This window comes from Hemicordylus capensis, chromosome 5 (genome assembly GCF_027244095.1).
Source record: "Hemicordylus capensis ecotype Gifberg chromosome 5, rHemCap1.1.pri, whole genome shotgun sequence".
NCBI lineage: Eukaryota > Metazoa > Chordata > Lepidosauria > Squamata > Cordylidae > Hemicordylus > Hemicordylus capensis.
This window is the reverse complement of record NC_069661.1, coordinates 21,372,293-21,390,753: the sequence shown is the minus strand read 5'-3', so window position 1 is coordinate 21,390,753 and position 18,461 is coordinate 21,372,293. Positions and strand designations below refer to the sequence as shown.

General features: G+C 44.4%; 1 protein-coding gene across 2 annotated transcripts; it reads left to right on the top strand.

The window, feature by feature from the left end:
• The first annotated feature begins 8,162 nt into the window (after nucleotides 1-8,162).
• Nucleotides 8,163-17,361, top strand: LOC128326943 (uncharacterized protein C4orf36 homolog). 2 transcript variants are annotated; one of them, XM_053254863.1, is made up of 4 exons: nucleotides 8,163-8,291; nucleotides 11,923-12,033; nucleotides 13,922-14,079; nucleotides 15,193-17,361. In XM_053254863.1, exons 2-4 carry the CDS (start codon nucleotides 11,969-11,971, stop codon nucleotides 15,333-15,335), a joined length of 366 nt encoding a protein of 121 aa, XP_053110838.1. In that variant the 5' UTR covers nucleotides 8,163-8,291; nucleotides 11,923-11,968; the 3' UTR covers nucleotides 15,336-17,361. The 2 variants fall into 2 exon arrangements, with proteins under 2 accessions (XP_053110838.1, XP_053110837.1); XM_053254862.1 differs by lacking the exon at nucleotides 8,163-8,291 and adding an exon at nucleotides 10,171-10,220.
• The last annotated feature ends 1,100 nt before the right edge of the window (nucleotides 17,362-18,461 follow it).

Sequence of the window (18,461 nt, the reverse complement as noted above, 5' to 3'; positions counted from 1 at the left end):
TTTCTTAATCCATGGTGATTAGGGAGTGTTGCAAACTTTACAGGAGAAACAGGAAGAGGGGAAGATAAGAAGTGTAAATTAATCACAGCGATAAAAAGGATTGAGACCAAGCAACAGGCAGAAAACAGCAGCCCACCAATAAGTCTTTTGTCAGCATCTGTTTACACATGTAAAAGGAATGGATTTGAGGGGTTCTCAAACTTGGTCCCCCCAGATATTGTTGGACTACAACTCCCATCATCCCTTGCCACAATAACTGGAAATGATGGGAGCTGTAGTTCAACACCACCTGGGGACCCAAGTTTGAGAAAATTAAGGCAGGGCTGCAGAACTTTGGCCCTCCTGCAGATGTCAGACTACAACTCCCATAATCCCTGATCACTGTGGCTAGAGATGATGAGAGCTGTAGTCCACAAACAGGGACCTGCATTAGTCTCCAGGTAACTGCTGAAATCAACCCCAGAGTTTTTAATGACTTGATGTAGAAAATATTGGGGGAAAATATGGTGTGAAGGAGACCCCAGTTCTCCAGCATAGCTTCCATTAGAGCTGGCAATCCTAGTAGCCATAACCGTTATAAAACCAAGGTTGCCGTCAGCATCAGCAGCTGCTTGCGAAGTGGTTCACTGGACGCTATCATCACCCACCACTGAGCACTGTGGAGAGGAGAGCTGGTCTTGTGGCAGCAAGCATGACTTGTCCCCTTAGCTAAGCCAGGTCCACCCTGGTTGCATATGAAGGGGAGACTAGAAGTGGGAGCACTGCAAGAGATTCCCCTCAGGGGATGGAGCCACTCTGGGAAGAGCATCAGAAGGTTCCAAGTTCCCTTCCTGGCAGCATCTCCAAGATAGGGCTGAGAGAGATTCCTGCCTGCAACCTTGGAGAAGCCGCTGCCAGTCTGTGTAGACAATACGGAGCTAGATGGACCTATGGTCTGACTCAGTATATGGCAGCTTCCTATGTTTCTATGTTCCACTACTACATGGGAGAGGAGGAGGTCCCAGCATCCTTAGAGAAGGCCTCGCGGAATGGCCGAGGAGCCATGGCAGCCATTAACTCAGCACATGCAAGAGAGTGGCTGCTGAATGACCAGCATTGGCATGGGTTGCCGACATCATAGTGCATTCCTAGCCATGCCTAATCACAGAGTGCCAGAGTGGGAAGGGACCTCGGAGGTCTTCTACGTCTTCCTGCTCAGTGCGGGGATCTCCTTTGGCATCCCGGACAGGGGGCTGTCCAGCCTCTGTATGAAAACCTCCAGTGAAGGAGAGCCCGCCGCTGCATGAGGCAGACTGTTCCACCGTCAAACAGCTATCATGGTTAAAAAATTCTTCCAAATATCTCTGCTCCCTTCCAATTCCAACCCCTTGGTTCTAGTCCTGACCTCTCAGGAGCAACAGAGTACAAGTCCTCTCCTCCTCCTGTCTGACAGCCCAAGGGCGGAGCCACTATTGCACGCCCCAGTTCAAAGAACCCGGGCCACCATTCCGGCGGAGCTGCTCCCGCAGCCAAAGCCATACCTCCAGGTGCAAGGGGTGTGGTCAGACACAGAAATGAAACCAAGCAGCCCCGTCTGTGTGGTGCTTCAGCCTGGCTGGGAAGGTGTCTCTCTGCCTATCCAGCCAGGCTGGAAATGAAGCTCTGGCTGGAGAGGAGAGTTGGTCTTGTGATAGCAAGCATGGCTTGTCCCCCTAGCTAAGCAGGGTCCATCCTGGCAGAATTTGAATGGGAGACCACATGTGAGCACTGTAAGATATTCCCCTCAGGGGATGGAGCCGCTCTGGGAAGAGCACCTTGGTCCCAAGTTCCCTCCCTGGCCAAGATAGGACAATATTTTTTTTTAATAGGACAAGATTTTTTAATTGAACCAACAAACTACCAAAGCATACAGTACATAACCAAAGCACAATTATATACAACGTGGTCATTTCTACATCATATATCTACAAAGATTTTCAAACAAGGATTGGTCCAAGATAGGGCTGAGAGAGATTCCTGCCTGCCACCTAGGAGAAGCCGCTGCCAGTCTGTGTAGACGATGCTGAGCTAGATAGACCAATGGTCTGACTCAGTATATGGCTGCTTCCTATGACGCACCTCACAAATGGGGCCACTTGGAGGGATGTGCTCCCAGCCAGGTTGGAACCCCAGTACCAGCTAGTGAACAAATGTAATGTTCTTACATCTCCAGGTCTGACCACGCCCCCTTGCACCTGACATCAGATGGTCCTCATTATATATAGGGGCTGCCAGTGGCAGGGTGCACCCCCATGGCTGACAGCTTCCTATGCCGCTGTGACAGCCCTTCAGCTGTTTGAAGACAGCCAGCTACTCTGTCTCCCCTTAGTCTTCTTTTTTTCAGACTAAACATACCCAGCAAGTTCAAGGATTCCTCAGCTGTTCCTCTTGGTTTCTGGACCACTCACAGTGGAATCACTGTGGAAGTTAATAGCCTCTGGCTAACCCCTCACAACCCCTCACAGTGAGGGGACCACGTGCCCCCCTCCCACATAGCCCACCTCGGTTGTGGACGCAGATGGCCACCCACCTTGGAACATAGGAACCTAGGAAGCTGCCATATACTGAGTCAGACCATTGGTCTATCTAGCTCAGTATTGTCTTCACAGACTGGCAGTGGCTTCTCCAAGGTTGCAGGCAAGAATCTCTCTCAGTCCTATCTGGAGATGCCGCAAGGGAAGGAACTTGGAACCTTCTGATGCTCTTCCCAGAGCGGCTCCCTCCCCTGAGGGGAATCTCTTACAGTGCTCACACTTCTAGTCTCCCATTCATTTGTAACCAGGGTGGACCCTGCTTAGCCAAGGGGACAAGTCATGCTGCCACCACAAGACCAGCTTTCCTTCCACACATCGCCTTGAAAACCGACACTGGTTGCCATAACATCCTTGTCCTTCCATCCTTGTCCACCATGTATACAGCACTTTCCGTGTATAGGAGTTATCTGTGTTCCCATCAAACCTTTGTCATCATTATTCCTAGATTACAAACAGGAAACTGAAGGTAGGAGATGGCTGTGACTTCTTTAGGGATACCAGGTAGCTTCTTCATGCCGGAGCACGGATTCAAGCAAAGGGACTAAAAGCCGAATGTAGCATTAACGACTTGACCTAAGGAGCCGGGGTGGGGGGAGGTTTCTACCAAAGGAGACACAGTCGCCTCTGCTTCCCAACAACTCAGGATGCTCCTCTCTCTCCTGTTCTGCCCGAGAGCTGTGCTGCCTTGCAGGCGGGCCATTTGTCAGGTAGAGCTGTGCGGTTAACCACAACACACAAATTTACTAATATCATTGGCATTTACCTAACACATGACAAGTAAGTGCCTGGTGGCGCAGTGGTAAAACTGTCGCCCTGTAACCAGAAGGTTACAAGTTCGATCCTGACCAGGCGCTCAAGGTTGACTCAGCCTTCCATCCTTCCGAGGTCGGTAAAATGAGTACCCAGAATGTTGGGGGCAATATGCTAAATCATTGTAAACCGCTTAGAGAGCTCCGGCTATAGAGCAGTATATAAATGTAAGTGCTATTGCTATTGCTATTGCTATATATCACAATCTGGGATAGGCTTCAACTGAGTTAAATTCCTTGTGCTGGCCTTAGAAAGTTTTCCATGGGCGGGTGAAAAAAATGAGAACGGTGCCCCTTCTGCTCTGCAGTGGAAGATTTCCCCCATTAATGACACACACAGAAGGCAGGAAAGTGATATCCCCTCTGGAATCTGCTGCCTTAAGCAATTGTTCCATTTACCTCATGGTAAACCTGGCCCTGCAGATTCAAGTCATAAATTTGACAGAGCACAATGAGTGCGTCTAGCATGCCTGGCTGCAGTTTTGTTTTGATGCTTTTTTCTTGGGATCAGTAGCCAGAAGAAAAGGGAAAAAAGCAAGGGCAAGGCCAGTTTTCCTCCCCTCAGCCTACCTGAAAGGGTTGTTGTGAGGCTCAAATGGGAGGAGACTACTCTGAGGTCTGTGAAGGAAGGTTGGGATTAAAATGCAGTAAATAAAATAAATAAGAATAGGTAAATAAAACTGCCCTGCATGTTCTAAACCCACAGGAGGTAGGTTTTTTTCCTTTTTAAAAATTTCACTCAATTTGTTATACCAATCCTGCTTTTCTTCCAAAGCACTCCAGGCAGCATACATTGTTTCATCTCCCTTTTTGTCCTCACAACAACACTGTGAGGCCGTCAAGGCTGAAAAACAGAAAGAGATTTTGGGTCACCTTTCCAAATGGACATGGTGGGATTTGAACCAGTCACTCTTCACTCACAGTTCAGCATGCTAGCTGCTACAGCATACTGGCTCTTACTCTGCCATGTAGTCCTTCAGACAAGAGGTTCCCAACTTTGGGTCCCCAAATGTTGGACTACAACTTCCATCTTCCCCAGCCACAAAGGCTGTGGATGGGAGTTGCACCCCAGCCACAAAAAGACAGTTTTATGGAGTAATGGTTAGCTCTCCAGACTCTGAATCCAGCAATCTGAGTTCAAATCTTGATGGAACTACTGAGCCCCAAAATTGGAAACATCCCTTTCCAACTTGGGGGGATGGGGCCATAGCTCATTGGCAGAGCATCTGCTTTGCATGCAGAAGGTCCCAGGTTCAATCCCGGGCATCTCCATTTAGGGCTAGGAGTGATTGCCTGAAATCTTGGAGGAGCCGCTGCCAGTCAGTGTAGGATGATACAAACTAGATGGACCGAACGGTCTGACTCAACATAAGGCAGCTTACTAGGTTCCTCTCTGGGGATCCAAGGTTGGGAACCTCTGCTTCAGACATTCAAGAACACTATTCCGTGTTGCTATGGTGTTCCCACTTCCCAGCTTTATTTTCTGCTTTAAGAATTTCCTTTACACAGAGCCAGCTAGGAAGAGATGCTGAAAGCAGCAGTATTTGGGGGTATGTCAATAGCGCAATGCATAATTTAATAAAGTATGCTTACTCAGCTCAGCAGACTTACTCAAATATGTCTTCCCTTAGGAATTTCACCCTTCCTTTCCAGCTGGGACAAGGCGCCGCTGTGGACAATGCTTATTCCCTTTGCTGGAACAACAAGGCAAACAAAACAAACCCGGTTCTTGGCTTGCGTAAAGAGCTGGCTGGCAAGGCTAGATCCGAGGCATATGTTGAACATTCTGTTCCTTTAGGTTAGCAATCGCCTTGTCTCTCTTTCTCTCTAGACACCTCACGCTATATGTGAGCAGGGCACCAGAGTGCTAACTAAAACAACAGATCCAGTTCTCTGGAGTCCTCGATAATAGCAAGCATTCAAACTCATCTGCTTCCACTGGGGATGAAGGGAATGTTGTGTTGTTGTGTGCAAAAAAACCTGGACCACCCTGCTTGCTATGTAATTGCTTGGGGTCTTCAAGCCTGCCTGGAAACTGTATCTTTTAACCTCAGAGCCCTGCCCACTAAAACGTGTGGAGATGGGCAACGGATCCCCACTGGTATGCAGAATTATGCAGTCTGTGCATGCCCAGATGAATTATTATCATTACACATTTATTTATGTATTTAGCATATTTGTATGCTGCCCAAAACACATGTCTGTGGGTGGTTTATAATAAAATAACACAGATTAAAACAAAGTTAAAACATTAAAACAATTTAAAACAATGATAGAGTCTATAAGTCTGATTAGAAGTAGGAATGTGCATGAAACACAATTCAGAAACCGAATCCTGGCACATCCCTTTAAAATAGGGTGATCAACCATCCTCTGTAACATGGAGGAGACACTTTCTTCAGCTCACATGCCAGCAGGGCGTCTCCCAGCTGCCCCCGCATGATGCTGGCATGCACATGGCCTCTGCACATGTGCGGTGGCCATTTGAGTGCCCGTATCGCGGTCACGCGGGGGAAACAGGGAGATGACCCGGGGGCTTGTGATCATAGCTGGCGGCGGGTAGCTGTGGTTTTGGACGTGGTAGTGAGCAGATGAGCAGAAGGTATGGATTTGCTTTCCTCCATGTTAAAGGGGATGTATGATCCCTCCATTCTAAAGGGATGTGCCAGGATTCGGTTTCCGAATCATGTTTCGTGCACATCCCTAATTAAAAGCCTGGATAAATAAATGTATCTTCACAGTCCTCTTAAAAGCTGCCAGAAATAGGACAAGGGGGGTATTTGAAAGCTTCAGGGTGGCAATGGAGAAGGCCCGTACCTGAGTAGCCACCAGATGAGCTGGTGGCAGCTGCAGACAGACCTCCCTGGAAATACCCTAGGTCTAAGCTATTTATGGCTTTATATACTGCTTTTCAACAACAACAAAAAGTTCTCAAAGCAGTTTACATACAAAAAGAAATAAGATGGTTCTTTCTTCTGAAAGGAACCCTTCTGAACGGGTTCACAATCCAAAAAGACACACAAGGTAAATACAAGCAATAGATACTAGAGCTGTCTTGTGGTAGCAAGCATGACTTGTCCCCTTAGCTAAGCAGGGTCCACCCTGGTTGCATATGAATGGATGACTAGAAGAGTGATCACTGTAAGATATTCCCCTGAGGAGATGGAGCTGCTCTGGGAAGAGAATCTAGGTTCCAAGTTCCCTCTCTGGCTTCTCCAAGATAGGGCTGAGAGAGATTCCTGCCTGCAACCTTGGAGAAGCCGCTGCCAGTCTGTGAAGACAATACTGAGCTAGATAGACCAATGGTCTGACTCAGTATATGGCAGCTTCCTATATGTTCCTATGAGCGTTGAAGTGCTGGGGCTGAATATGGACAGTTGTGCTCTCTCTGCTGAATATGAGAGAATCATCACTTCACAAGGTGCCTCTTTGATCAGCCGGGATAAATTAGCATATAAATTATAATCCCATCACACGTGATTCTTGCTGCCTGGTTTTGTTTTGTTTTGTTTCTAGTGGGACTCTATGTCTCATTTGCTTTGTTTACTGAAATTTAGCAGATTAGGTTTTCCCATAATGTTGTTTCCAAACCTGGAAAAATTCACCTGCTAGAGTTCTGCATGCCAGGAGGCTGTTAATGGCCCAGGAGTTCTGCAAGAAAAAAGTTGGCATCCTACTTTCAGATGAAGGTCTGCCATTGAGACAAGACTGGATAGATAACTATTTTGAGTCGTGATAAGGGCGTAATCATTTATTGCTCAGTAGGCATTGAACAATAAAGCATCACATATGTATCAAGTCCCAAGGTGCAAACCAATCAAGTCTTATAGCTTTTGAACAGAAAACATGCAGTTAATTTAATGGCAAGACAAAGACTTATTGTGCCTAAATGATGGCAGAGTTGTGCCTCGTGTCCCATTGTTTTGCAGAGCATGGGCTAGTACCATGGGATTGCTTCGAATGTAATCTCTGCATGTGGTGATGGAGTTGCTTGCTTCATTATCATGCTGCTCCTTAAGTCATCCAATTAAATTGATTGGCAGGCAGACCATATAGGAAGAACAAAAGGAAGTGCTTCTTCAGGCCATGCATGATTAACCTATGGAACTCAATGCCACAGGATATGAGCCTGAAAGACAGAAATGGAGCCTCAACAGTCAATAACATTGCACCTCTGATTACTAGATGCTCCACCACTCAAGAGGAAGGAGATTGGATGAACAGGAAATCATATGGTTTATCATATTCCCCTTTCCCTTCTGTTTAAGTAGTTCTCTGGCATTCCATCTCTGCTGCTGTAACTTGTGTGCATGCGTGAAGCTTGTCAATGCATGATAGAAAATGGAAGAGTGCCATATAAAAATTATTACCGACAATGTAAATTTACATTCTCACAACAGACCCAAGAATTGCAACGGATATGATTAAGTATCACAATGAGAATAATCACCATGCCCTCAAAAGTGTAACTTGAAAGGCTGTTTATTTTTGCACTAACCTAAGTAGGCTAGAAAATACCTTTTTACCTGTATTGAGGCTAGGGGACAAAAATAGCAAGACCTACCTTAAGCTGGAGAAGCAAAAATATAAACCAGATCAGGCATTCTGGAATATTGGTTCCAAAAATGAGTTTGCTGACACAGATTTTTTTTTATTTACCACATTTTTATAAGTTCAGTGCAAATGCACACATATTAAATTCCCTAAAGACTTCTTATTTGATTATCTGCAACTTGTGGATTTGGCTATTGAGGCAGAATGCCACTAGATGGAGCCAGTGTCTTGACGTTTGGGGAGTTGTTTACAATCGTGAGTTCTTTAGCAACCAGGGTATCATCAGACACATCCGCCTCCGGATGCAATCTTTTGGAGAGTTACTTTTTTGTTCGTCCTAGGGTAGGTGGGCCCCCAAGAGGAAGGCTGTTTCAAGGTGAGTTTTCATGGTTTTCATATTTGTTTGTTATTTCTCTGTGTAAACCGCCCTGAGCCATTTTTGGAAGGGCGGTATAGAAATTGAATTGTTGTTGTTGTTGTTGTTGGAAACTCTTCAAGCTGAGATTTACAAAGCTGAGAGTGGTGGATATTAAAAGGTAAAGTGTGCCATTGAGTCGATTTTGACTCCTGGCACGCACAGAGCCCTGTGGTTTTCTTTGGTAGAATACAGGAGGGGTTTGTTTGTTTGTTTGTTTTTACATTTATATCCCGCTCTTCCTCCAAGAAGCCCAGAGCGGTGTACTACATACTTGAGTTTCTCCTCACAACAACCCTGTGAAGTAGGGTTTACCATTGCCTCCTCCCGTGCAGTATGAGATGATGCCTTTCAGCGCCTTCCTATATCGCTGCTGCCCGATATTGTACCCCTCTATACAATAAATATCCCCTTTTTATTTTGAAACTTAGATCTTGTCTCAGTCCACCTCATTTCCTGCATCTGCAACTTTGCATAAATTAAAACTTAAATGAAACTGTTCCTTTATGAGCTAATTTCCCCACGTGAGCCCAAAAGGTACTACTACAACAACAACAAATATTTATATACCACTTTTCAACAAAAGTTTCCAAAGTGGTTTACATAAAGAAATAATTAATTAAATGGCTCCCTGTCCCCAAAAGTGCTCACAGTCTAAAAAGAAACACAAGGTAGACACCAGCAACAGTCATTGGAGGTACTGCGCTTGGGGTGGCCCGGGGATAGGGCCACTTACTCTCCCCCTGCTAAATGACGAGAATCACCATGTTTTTAAAAAGTGCCTCTTTGCCCAGTTAGCAGGGAAAGGTGGACTTCGGAGTGTTCACCAATCACCCTGGAGCAGTTTCACTAGCAGACATTACTCTGAACACCTGTAGCCTGGGGAGCAAGAGCACACCTTCTCACACGAAACCACCAGGTCTGACCTCACCCCTACTCACATTCAGTGTAATGTCTGGAAAGGCATCTACGAACTGTATACACATGGGTTCTGATCATAGAATTAAGATCTTTTGAAAAAGGAAGGTCCTTGATTGCACTGACAAAACATATGCACGCAACATTTGTACATGCATAGGTGCTTTCAGGTATTACATCATATCCTGGGACAGATTTACCTTATAGCTATTTGGCTTCTCTCGGGACATAGGCACACTAGAGACTTAATTTGTCAATTTAATTGTCATCTCTTTTCCTCAGGGAACCATGAAAATAGAACAAAATACCAATATGTTTCCAAATGAAATACAAAGCGCTGGTTATTACCTATAAGGCCCTTAATGGCTTAGGTCCAGGGTACTTAAGAGAGCGCCTTCTCCATAGTGAACCCTGTTGCCTATTAAGATCATCTGGAGAGGTCTGGTTATGGTTGCAACCAATTTGTTTGGTGGCAACTCAGGGCTGGGCCTTTTCTGTGGCTGCCCCAAGGCTTTGGAACGTGCGCCCTGCTGAAATAAGAGCATCTCCTTATCTGTTTGCTTTTAGGAGGACCTTGAAGACGTACCTGTTTTCCCAGACTTTTAACTAAAATTTACATTTTAAATGTTAACATGTGTATTTTTATTTGTTTTTATGAATTTTAAATGTTTTGTTTTATGGTATGTTTTAATCTGTACACCGCCTAGAGACTGTTATATTAGGTGGCATAGAAATGCAATAAACAAACAAACAAACAAACAAACAAACAAATAAATAAAATCTATAGTGAAGATATGCCCTCAATCAACTGAACATCTTTCCCCACCTCCAGTTATACCTAGTGACCCTCTACAATACTCTTTATTACATCAGTAGCATATTTGTGAGGGATGTCAGACATCCAGATAGACCAAGGGACCCCCACAAAGGAAAATAAATATGACTAGAACAGCGGTCTTGGCTTACTGAAGGGTAAGGAACAAAGGCAATACCTGACATTTCTGTACTCTGAGTAAGGAAACATAACTGCTCATTCAGCAGGAAAATAACAAAACTGTTCTTTAAATAAATGGAGGCCTTTTGTTCCCAAAGAGGGAAGAATCTGGCCTGTTGGAAGGAGTGGTGTGCAAGCAATTAATCCCTGTTGCATTAGGGTTAAGGCACCTAAGAAGCTGTTTTATGTTGAGTTGGACTACTGACCCATCTAACACAGTATTTTGTACTCTGACGGACTACAATTCACCAAACTCCTCAGGCAGAGATATTTCCTAGGCCAGCTACCTGGAGATACCAGGAATTGAACCTGGGACCACATGCATACAAAGCATATGCTCTGCCATTGAATTATAAGCTGTTGTTGAGATGCTGCTGCCATGCTGAGTCAGATCATGTATCTATCACTCTGTCATTGTCAACTCTGACTGGCAGATACCTGATATATTTGTTTAAAGTTAAACATGCCAGGATTTTATCTGGGACCTTCTACATGCAAAGCATGTGCTCTGTCGCTGAGCTATGGGCCTTCCCTATAACTTGAGTCTCCTTGGGGTACAGCATTTTTGTTTGGCCTGTCAAATCCACATCTGTTTGGATCAGAAGAGGAAGCACTGAGTGGCTGGCAAAAGCCCCACTGCATCCTGCCCTCATCCTGAAACGCCATCCATGGTCCCTGTACATAGCTTATGTCCACAGTTGCCTCCCTTACAAGGACCCTTTGGTTCTACTCCCAGTGTGCCTTGGCCTTTACCTCTCACACTGGTTACAAATGGGCACACTGTATGTATGTATGTATGTATGTATGTATGTATGTATGTATTTATTGGGCATATTTTTATACCGTCCAAAACTCACCTCTCTGGGCGGCTTAAAACAAAGAAAACAGACAAACAGAAAAAGTTAAAACATTAATTAAAATAAATGACAACAAAAATTAAAACATTAGTTAAAACAAAATAAGTGATACAGTAAGACATTACAACAATTTAAATTTACAACAACATTTTAAAACAATGTTAAAACTGTTAAAGCAATATTTAATTAAAAGCCTGGGTGCATAGATGCGTCTTTAAAGACTTTTAAAAAGTTGTCAGAGATGGGGAGGCTCTTATTTCAGCAGGGAGCGTGTTCCAAAGCTTCGGGGCAGCAGCAGAGAAGGCCCATCCCCGAGTAGCCACCAGACGAGCCGGCGGCAACTGCAGACTCACCTCTCCTGATGATCTCAGTGGGCGGTGGGGTTCATAATGAAGAAGACGTTCTCTTAAATTATTATTAACTTTTCAACAAAAAATTTCTCAAAGCCGGTTCCCTGTTGCCAAAGGGCTCAACTTGCATTCTAAAAACCAAACAGAAGGTAGACTCCAGCAACAGCCACTGGAAGGACGCTGGGCTCAGGCACAGACGCTGGGCTCTCCCCCTGCTAAAAAAAAGAGAGACACTAACTTAAAAGGCACCTCTTTACTCACAGACCATACAAACGAAAGGGTTCGTTTACATTTGGGTTTGGTTTTTTTTGAGATCGAAAATAATTATCTGAGGAGCCATGGGTTTTGTTGCAGAAAGCGATGGAAGCAATGCCTTCTGCTTTATAATCACCCGTTGTTCCTTATGTTAATCGCATGAAAAGGGTCTAGATGTTGCTAGGGGCTAAATGTACCAATCATTGTTCTTATTGCAGGGGTGTGTGTGTGCAATGGATAAATGAGCAGGACCAATCATCCACCATGGAGTACAACTTGCACAGGAAGAGGAACTTAACAGCAGTCCTCAAAGCCAGCATTTATGAAGTGTACGTTCATTACAGTATTCTGCAAATACAATAGAGCTCCTGTTATTTTAACCAACATATATTTTTACAAAGATGGAGAGCAGAGAAGAACCTGCAACCTCTTGTCAGGCTTCTTCACAGATCAGAATCCTTTCCAGACAATATTATGTTGTATAAGCATACAGAGGTTTATACATATGCACATGTGTTTGTGTGAATTACTGGACCTGTATTCACCTTACAAAGGAAGCTGCTTTATACTGAGTCAGACCATCGATCCATTTAGCTCAGTATTGTCTACAGCAGACCTACTTGGCTTTGCCCCCCCCCCCCAATTTTTGGACTACAAAAACTGTAGTTTTTGGACTACAACTCCCCAGCCACAGTGGCCAATAGTCAGGGATTATGGGATTTGTAGGCCCACATCTTCAGGAGGGCCGAAGTTGAGCAGCCCTGGTCTACGCTGACCAGCAGCAGCTCCCCAGTTTCAATCAGGGGTCTTCCCCAGCCCTACATGGAGTTGCCAACGATTGAAACTGGGGGCTTCTGCATGCCAAGCAGATGTTCTGCCACCTTAAAAGGGAACCAGGGTAAAAGCTCCCTCAAGTGCTGGGTACAGACAGGTGTACTGCTGTACCTGTGTTTAATATAATGTGTGAATAACTGTATATACATATAGATCTGCACGTGTGTGCACTGCACACAGATTATACATGCATTGAACATAATGTGTGGACAGGGCTCAGCTCTTTTTATTTATTTATTTATTTATTTATTTATTTATTTATTTATTTATTTATTTATTTAACTAACCTATTTGTATACCGCCCAAAACGTACGTCTCTGGGTGGTTTACAACAAGATAAAAACATTAAAACCTTAGTTTAAAAAATGCTTTTGCCACGGATTAATTCACTGTGTACTGCAAATGGAGGCTGGGAGTGAAAAAGGTGTTCTGAATTAAAGGGCACAGAGCTCTGGAATACAGGGCCGAGCTAGATGTGATGTTGATCACATCATTGACCTTGGTGTGCTTGCTCTCCCCACACCCTGTATGTAGCTGGCGTGGCAGGGAGGGGCCAAATCCAGATGGGACTGCAGTCCGAATGGATAGTGGGGTTTGAACCCTACTACCACCCCACTGCAGTCCCAGTATGGATTTCCCCTCCCACGTTGGTTGCTTGTCCTGGAAGAAAGCTCCCATTGGAGCCAAAAGGACCATTACATTTTTTCAGAGTTCCTGCATCTTTAATTAAGCACTTTGAGCTTGTTAATTACCCCATGAATAGCCTCTCTCAACTGCCCATGGGATCCTATTTCCCGGGGACGGCCCCTATTTTCTGGAGTCTATCCCTGGGAAAGGAGTGGCTGACATACTGCACAATGTTAGCACAACGATGTGCAGTCGCAATGGCGCGACGGTGATAATTGCACCAATATTGTTGAGTAATATTTATTTATTTAGCTGGGGGAGAGTAACCGGCAGATGCAGTTAGCAGACTGCACCACTCATCCTTCAGCCATGCGTGACAGAAAGCAACAAAATGGCCTGAACCTACAAGCAATGAAGCTTTAACTGAAATTACCTTTGCTGAACAGGAAGTAAACATTATAGGAGGCTTGTGGCCATAGGGAGGGACATTGCTGGCTAATATAGTACTATATTAAGGTGCTGTGTGGAATAGAATATGTTATATTATATTGCTTCAAAATATAATTGCACAATGGCAGTACTGTAAGGACTGTTGTGCTTAAAGGCTGTTGCATAGAAGAAACCAGCATTTTTATTGTTACATTTGGACTGGGGCATTACCCAGGTGCCCTCTGGTGGCACTTGGATATAGGCACACATTTCTGCACATTTCATGTGTTTTCCTCGCCAAAAACCTCCTGCGAACTGTGATTTCAGGCATGATCGTGCAGAATTCGCTTTGCTTACGAAACGTTTGTTAGCAGCAACCGAAGAAGTAATTAGCAACCCCCTGCATCATGACATCTGTTGGGGCTCTCCTTTCAAACTGCGGCCTGTGACAACTATTGTGAAAGTACGAGTCCCTTCCTTGCAGAGTAAGTGTCTGGTCTTTTGCAGGTTGGGATGAATGATCTGGAATGGGAACAGAATCAGTGGATGAGGCCATTTCATTCCTTTCCTTCTCATCTGGACTGCACATAGTTAATTTATGAAACTCACTGATACAAAATCTGGGAACAACCACCAAGATGACCATTTCAAAATGGTTAGATCCGGGGTTCTCAAATGAGTCCCTAGATGTGGTTAGACTACAGCTCTCATCATCTCCAGCCAGAGGCCATTGTGGGTAGGGATGGTGAGAGTTGTAGTCCATCAACACCTGGGGACCTAGGTTTGAGAGCCCCTGGGTCTGTCAATGCCTATTAGTCATGATGGCGATATGGAGCTTCCAAGGACAGAGGCAGTCTACCACTGAATACTAGCGGCTGGGGAACAACAATAGGAGTGGGCTCCTGCTTTCATACTCTGCTTATGAGCTTCACAAAGACATGGGAAGCAAAATGCTGGATTAGGTAGATCTTTGGTCTGATCTTGCTGAGTTGTTCATATGTTCTAATCTAATGCCATGTTTTCTTATTCGCTGCAATATTCCAGTGTATCATAAACCAATGGCATAGTATACATGTATTTAATTTTTGTTTATCGAACCATGCATTATCCCATCTTTCCATTTCAGTCACTTCTAAGGAAGTTTACAGACCCATACAAACAATGTAAAATTTAAAGAAGAAGGCAGAAACCATTGGTCCATCTAAGTCAGTATTACCTGCTCTGACCGGCAGTGGCTTTCCTGGGTCTCAGACCGGAATTTCCCCCAGCCCTACTTGGATATGCCAGGGATTGAACTGGGGACTTTCTATATGCAAAGCAGATGCTTTATCACTGAGCCATCACCTCATTCCTGGTGTTGGCCTGAGTCAATTGTATTTGGACCTAGCAGCTCTACTTCAAAGTATGGTTAACCACTTTGCCCACAGTTTCTCAAGTTGTAAGAAATAGGGCTCTGCATCCTTCTTTGATTTCTGGCCGTTGCAGTCCACCATTTGGAGAACAGTGTGGTCCTGAAGAACACAGAAATAAGTTGTCTCTGTTCTATTTCTGCTTTTATAAAGATTTCAATACAATGGTATTTCTTTTCTCCTTTGCAGCAATAGAATCTGAGCGGCTTTTGGAACGCCAAAGGTTTGAGAAGATTGAACTCCAACACAAAGTTGCACAGCAAACAGAATCGGAATTTAAAAGGAGGAGATTTTTGGCAAGAAGACCACTGCCACCCTTTGCTTTCAATTAGGCCTTACGCAGGCCCGCTGTTTATCCGTCTGTCTTTCCAGTTTGCCGTGGTCCAGACAGTCACGTCAGGCCGCTCAATGCATTTGTGGGCCAAATGAGTAGGCCATCCAAACACTTTTTCCAAGCACAGCATGGCCGTGTTGTGAACCACATCATGGTTACTTTAATGATTAAAGACAGAATTGGAAAATGGATCACTAATTCCTAACGGTCATTACCAGGGCTGACATGCTGGTCACTTGATTGGTCAAATACGGTCAGTTAACCACTTATTTCCCAGTCACTGTCACATATTCCCTGACACCAAAAATGCCACGGCGTGGTAGCTTCCCTGCTTAATTTAATTCTGTATAATTTCAAGGGCAGACATAAGGGCTGCTTTTCCCCTAGTCCTCCGGCAGTCAGAGGAAAGCCCAGCAGAAAAGCAAAGTTTCTTCTACCGTCTTAGTGGCCTCTTCTCCTTCTGACAAAGGTCATTGCTCAGGACCACTAAGGCCATGTGGCCCCTCCAATCCCTGCAGCCCCTGCCGGCTCCGTGACGGAGCTGGCAGTCATGTGAGTGGCCGATCAGGCCGCCCAGGGCTGCTTCCCTGCTCATCTGCGGGGAGAGCGGGCTAAGCTGATCGTGAGACTTGCCTCACTGGGTTGCTGGAGATATGGATCTCAGGTAGGTCAACAACGATCTCAGCATTTTATTGCCTCTGTGTTGTGGAATTTGTTCTTAAAGATGGGCATAGCATCAAAACAGAACTAAAGGCTATCGAGTTAAAAGCCAATCCACATGATCTGTATCTTTTCCATGTATCACATGTCCATGTATCACATCTTTTCCAGTATCACATGATCTGCTGCTTTTCCATTTTTTAAAAAACCCCTTCTTGCACATAGTAAACTGTGATGTCAGGGAGAAGGCTTACCTAGCAACCGTCTCTATTTTTTGAGGCCAGATTCTGTGTACAATCCGCCACCGCCCCCACCATAGGAGAGCATTTAGCTATGTAATCCCCTGCCTGTAATCTGAAGTGGTACAGTCCAGGAAATGGTGTGCCAGATGGTTTTGTTCCATGTGTATATTGACTCTTAAGACACTGGCATTTTCCTGTATGCTATAGGAGCATATTTGGCCATCGGAGGAAAGGTACCACCAAGTTCAGGAGGACACCAGTGTGGGAGGCTGGGTATGCTGGGAGTTGTAGTTCAGCAACATCTGGAGGGCCGCAGGGTGGGGAAGCCTGCAAGAATCCATTACTGTGATCAAAATGTGTTTGAAGACCATAATATAATTGTAATCTGGTGACCTTTCTCTTCCTCCATTTATATTAGTTTGGAAGCATTGCTGGAGACTTATTGCTTCTGGCTGTAGCAATAGCCACCATGTTACTGTACGAAGGTGTTTGGAATGTGGACCTTTTGTGATAGTCTGTGCTGTTTTCTCATTCACTGGCTACCTTGGCAGCTTCCTATTGGCCCTTCTCACCTGTCAGTCTTGGAAAAGGTACTTGACAAATTCTGTACACGGAAGCACATTTGGTGGCATTTAGTGGGTGGTTGGAGCTGGCTGAATTTGGCAGAACGGGGCAGGGGATTCTTCATTCAAAAAAAAATCTGCTTCATTTTTCTGCAAGAAACTTAAGGCAGCATACAACAATCTAAATACACACACACTCAAACTTTTTATTTTATTGTTAAATTTATTATATACTGCCTTTCATTAAAAACAATCCCAAGGCGGGGATTCCTAATGAAATTAGACTTCCTAATGACATTAGAGTTCCCTAATGAAATTAAAGTTTCCCCTTCTCTGTATGTTTTTAAGAAGGACCTGAAAACATACCTATTTATTCAGGCTTTTAGTTTATAGTTTTAAAGCTTCAGGTTTTAGAGTTTTTATTCATCTTTTAAAATGGTTTTAATTGTGTTAATGTTTTAATGGTTTTTAGATTGTGAACCGCTCAGGGACTTTTTTTGTATAGGATGGTATAAAAATGTAAGAAATAAATAAAAATAAAAGAATAGCAATAAAACAATTATTATGTTAATAATTTAACAACCTCCAGCATGGAGAGATCCCTAACTGTCTAAGTGCAGGTGTTCTTTAAGATGTGCCAGTGTGGCAGACAGGATTTACTCATGCAATAAGGCACCAACCCAGAATGTTATGGAACCCAGGCCTGTGTCTGATTCCATTTTATTGAGGAATTGGTTGCTGCCTGAACTCAAGGTGAACTGACACCCAGGTCTCATGACTGCCTCTGCTAACTGCTCTGTGAAGAAAGAGGCAATCCAGCATTGTATTGTGAAATGGGTACGCAAAGAAACACAAAGGCCCGGCCTGAGCTATCCAAATGCTAAAATTTAACTCACTGTCAGATAATGTCTGGAAGAAGGGAGGAGCTGAGCTCCCATTTCCTCCTGCAAGAAGTCTGTGTTAATCCTTGTCAATGATTGCTCTGCTATGCCCAAAGGGGATACCCAATTGCTGTCTATAGAAATTCCACTCTAGGTAGATGCACAGAAAACACATTTTGTTTTAGATTTAATTCTTATTTTATTAACACCTTTGAACACCTTATGGGACCAGGTGCCAGAAACCTGGGGACAAGAGAAGATGCCCATTTGCAGCTCAGAGATGCAGATTGACTTTAGGCAAAATAGCTGCTATCTTGAGGAGGGGATGTTCTAACAGAAAATGGGATTCAGATCTCCCTGGACTGAGCTAATATCCTGAATAATTAAAAGACAATATCCAGAAGGTAACAGCCAAATTGTCACCTTTTTGGGACCCAGGAAGGATGAGGACATTTTGAATAGGGAAAAGGGAGAAGCAACTACAAAAATGGAGCAAGCAAAACAAAGAGCTAGCAATCTTTTGCCTACAAGCAAGACTTGCTCATGAGCAATCCAAGGGTTTGCTGTCCAAGCCATGGGGCTAGAGGCAGGAACTCTTTCCAGGGAGAAGGGACTGTTTGTGACTTCTGCTGCGCAGTGATAAGTCAAGACACCCAGCCATGATACTCCCAAGCAATCTTTCCTAACAAGCAATACTTGCTCAAGAGCCATCCCAGAGTTTGCTGCTAAAGCCGTGGGGCAACAAGCAGGAACTCTGTCCATGGACAGGAACTGTCTG

What these genes read in the sequence shown, in the direction of transcription:
- LOC128326943 (XM_053254863.1), top strand. Translation starts at nt 11,969, where the DNA reads ATGGAGTACAACTTGCACAGGAAGAGGAACTTAACAGCAGTCCTCAAA. An exon ending in AAAGCCAGCATTTATGAAGT is followed by an intron (nt 12,034 to 13,921) that starts GTACGTTCATTA and finishes CTGTGATTTCAG; the next exon opens with GCATGATCGTGCAGAATTCG. An exon ending in ACGAGTCCCTTCCTTGCAGA is followed by an intron (nt 14,080 to 15,192) that starts GTAAGTGTCTGG and finishes TCTCCTTTGCAG; the next exon opens with CAATAGAATCTGAGCGGCTT.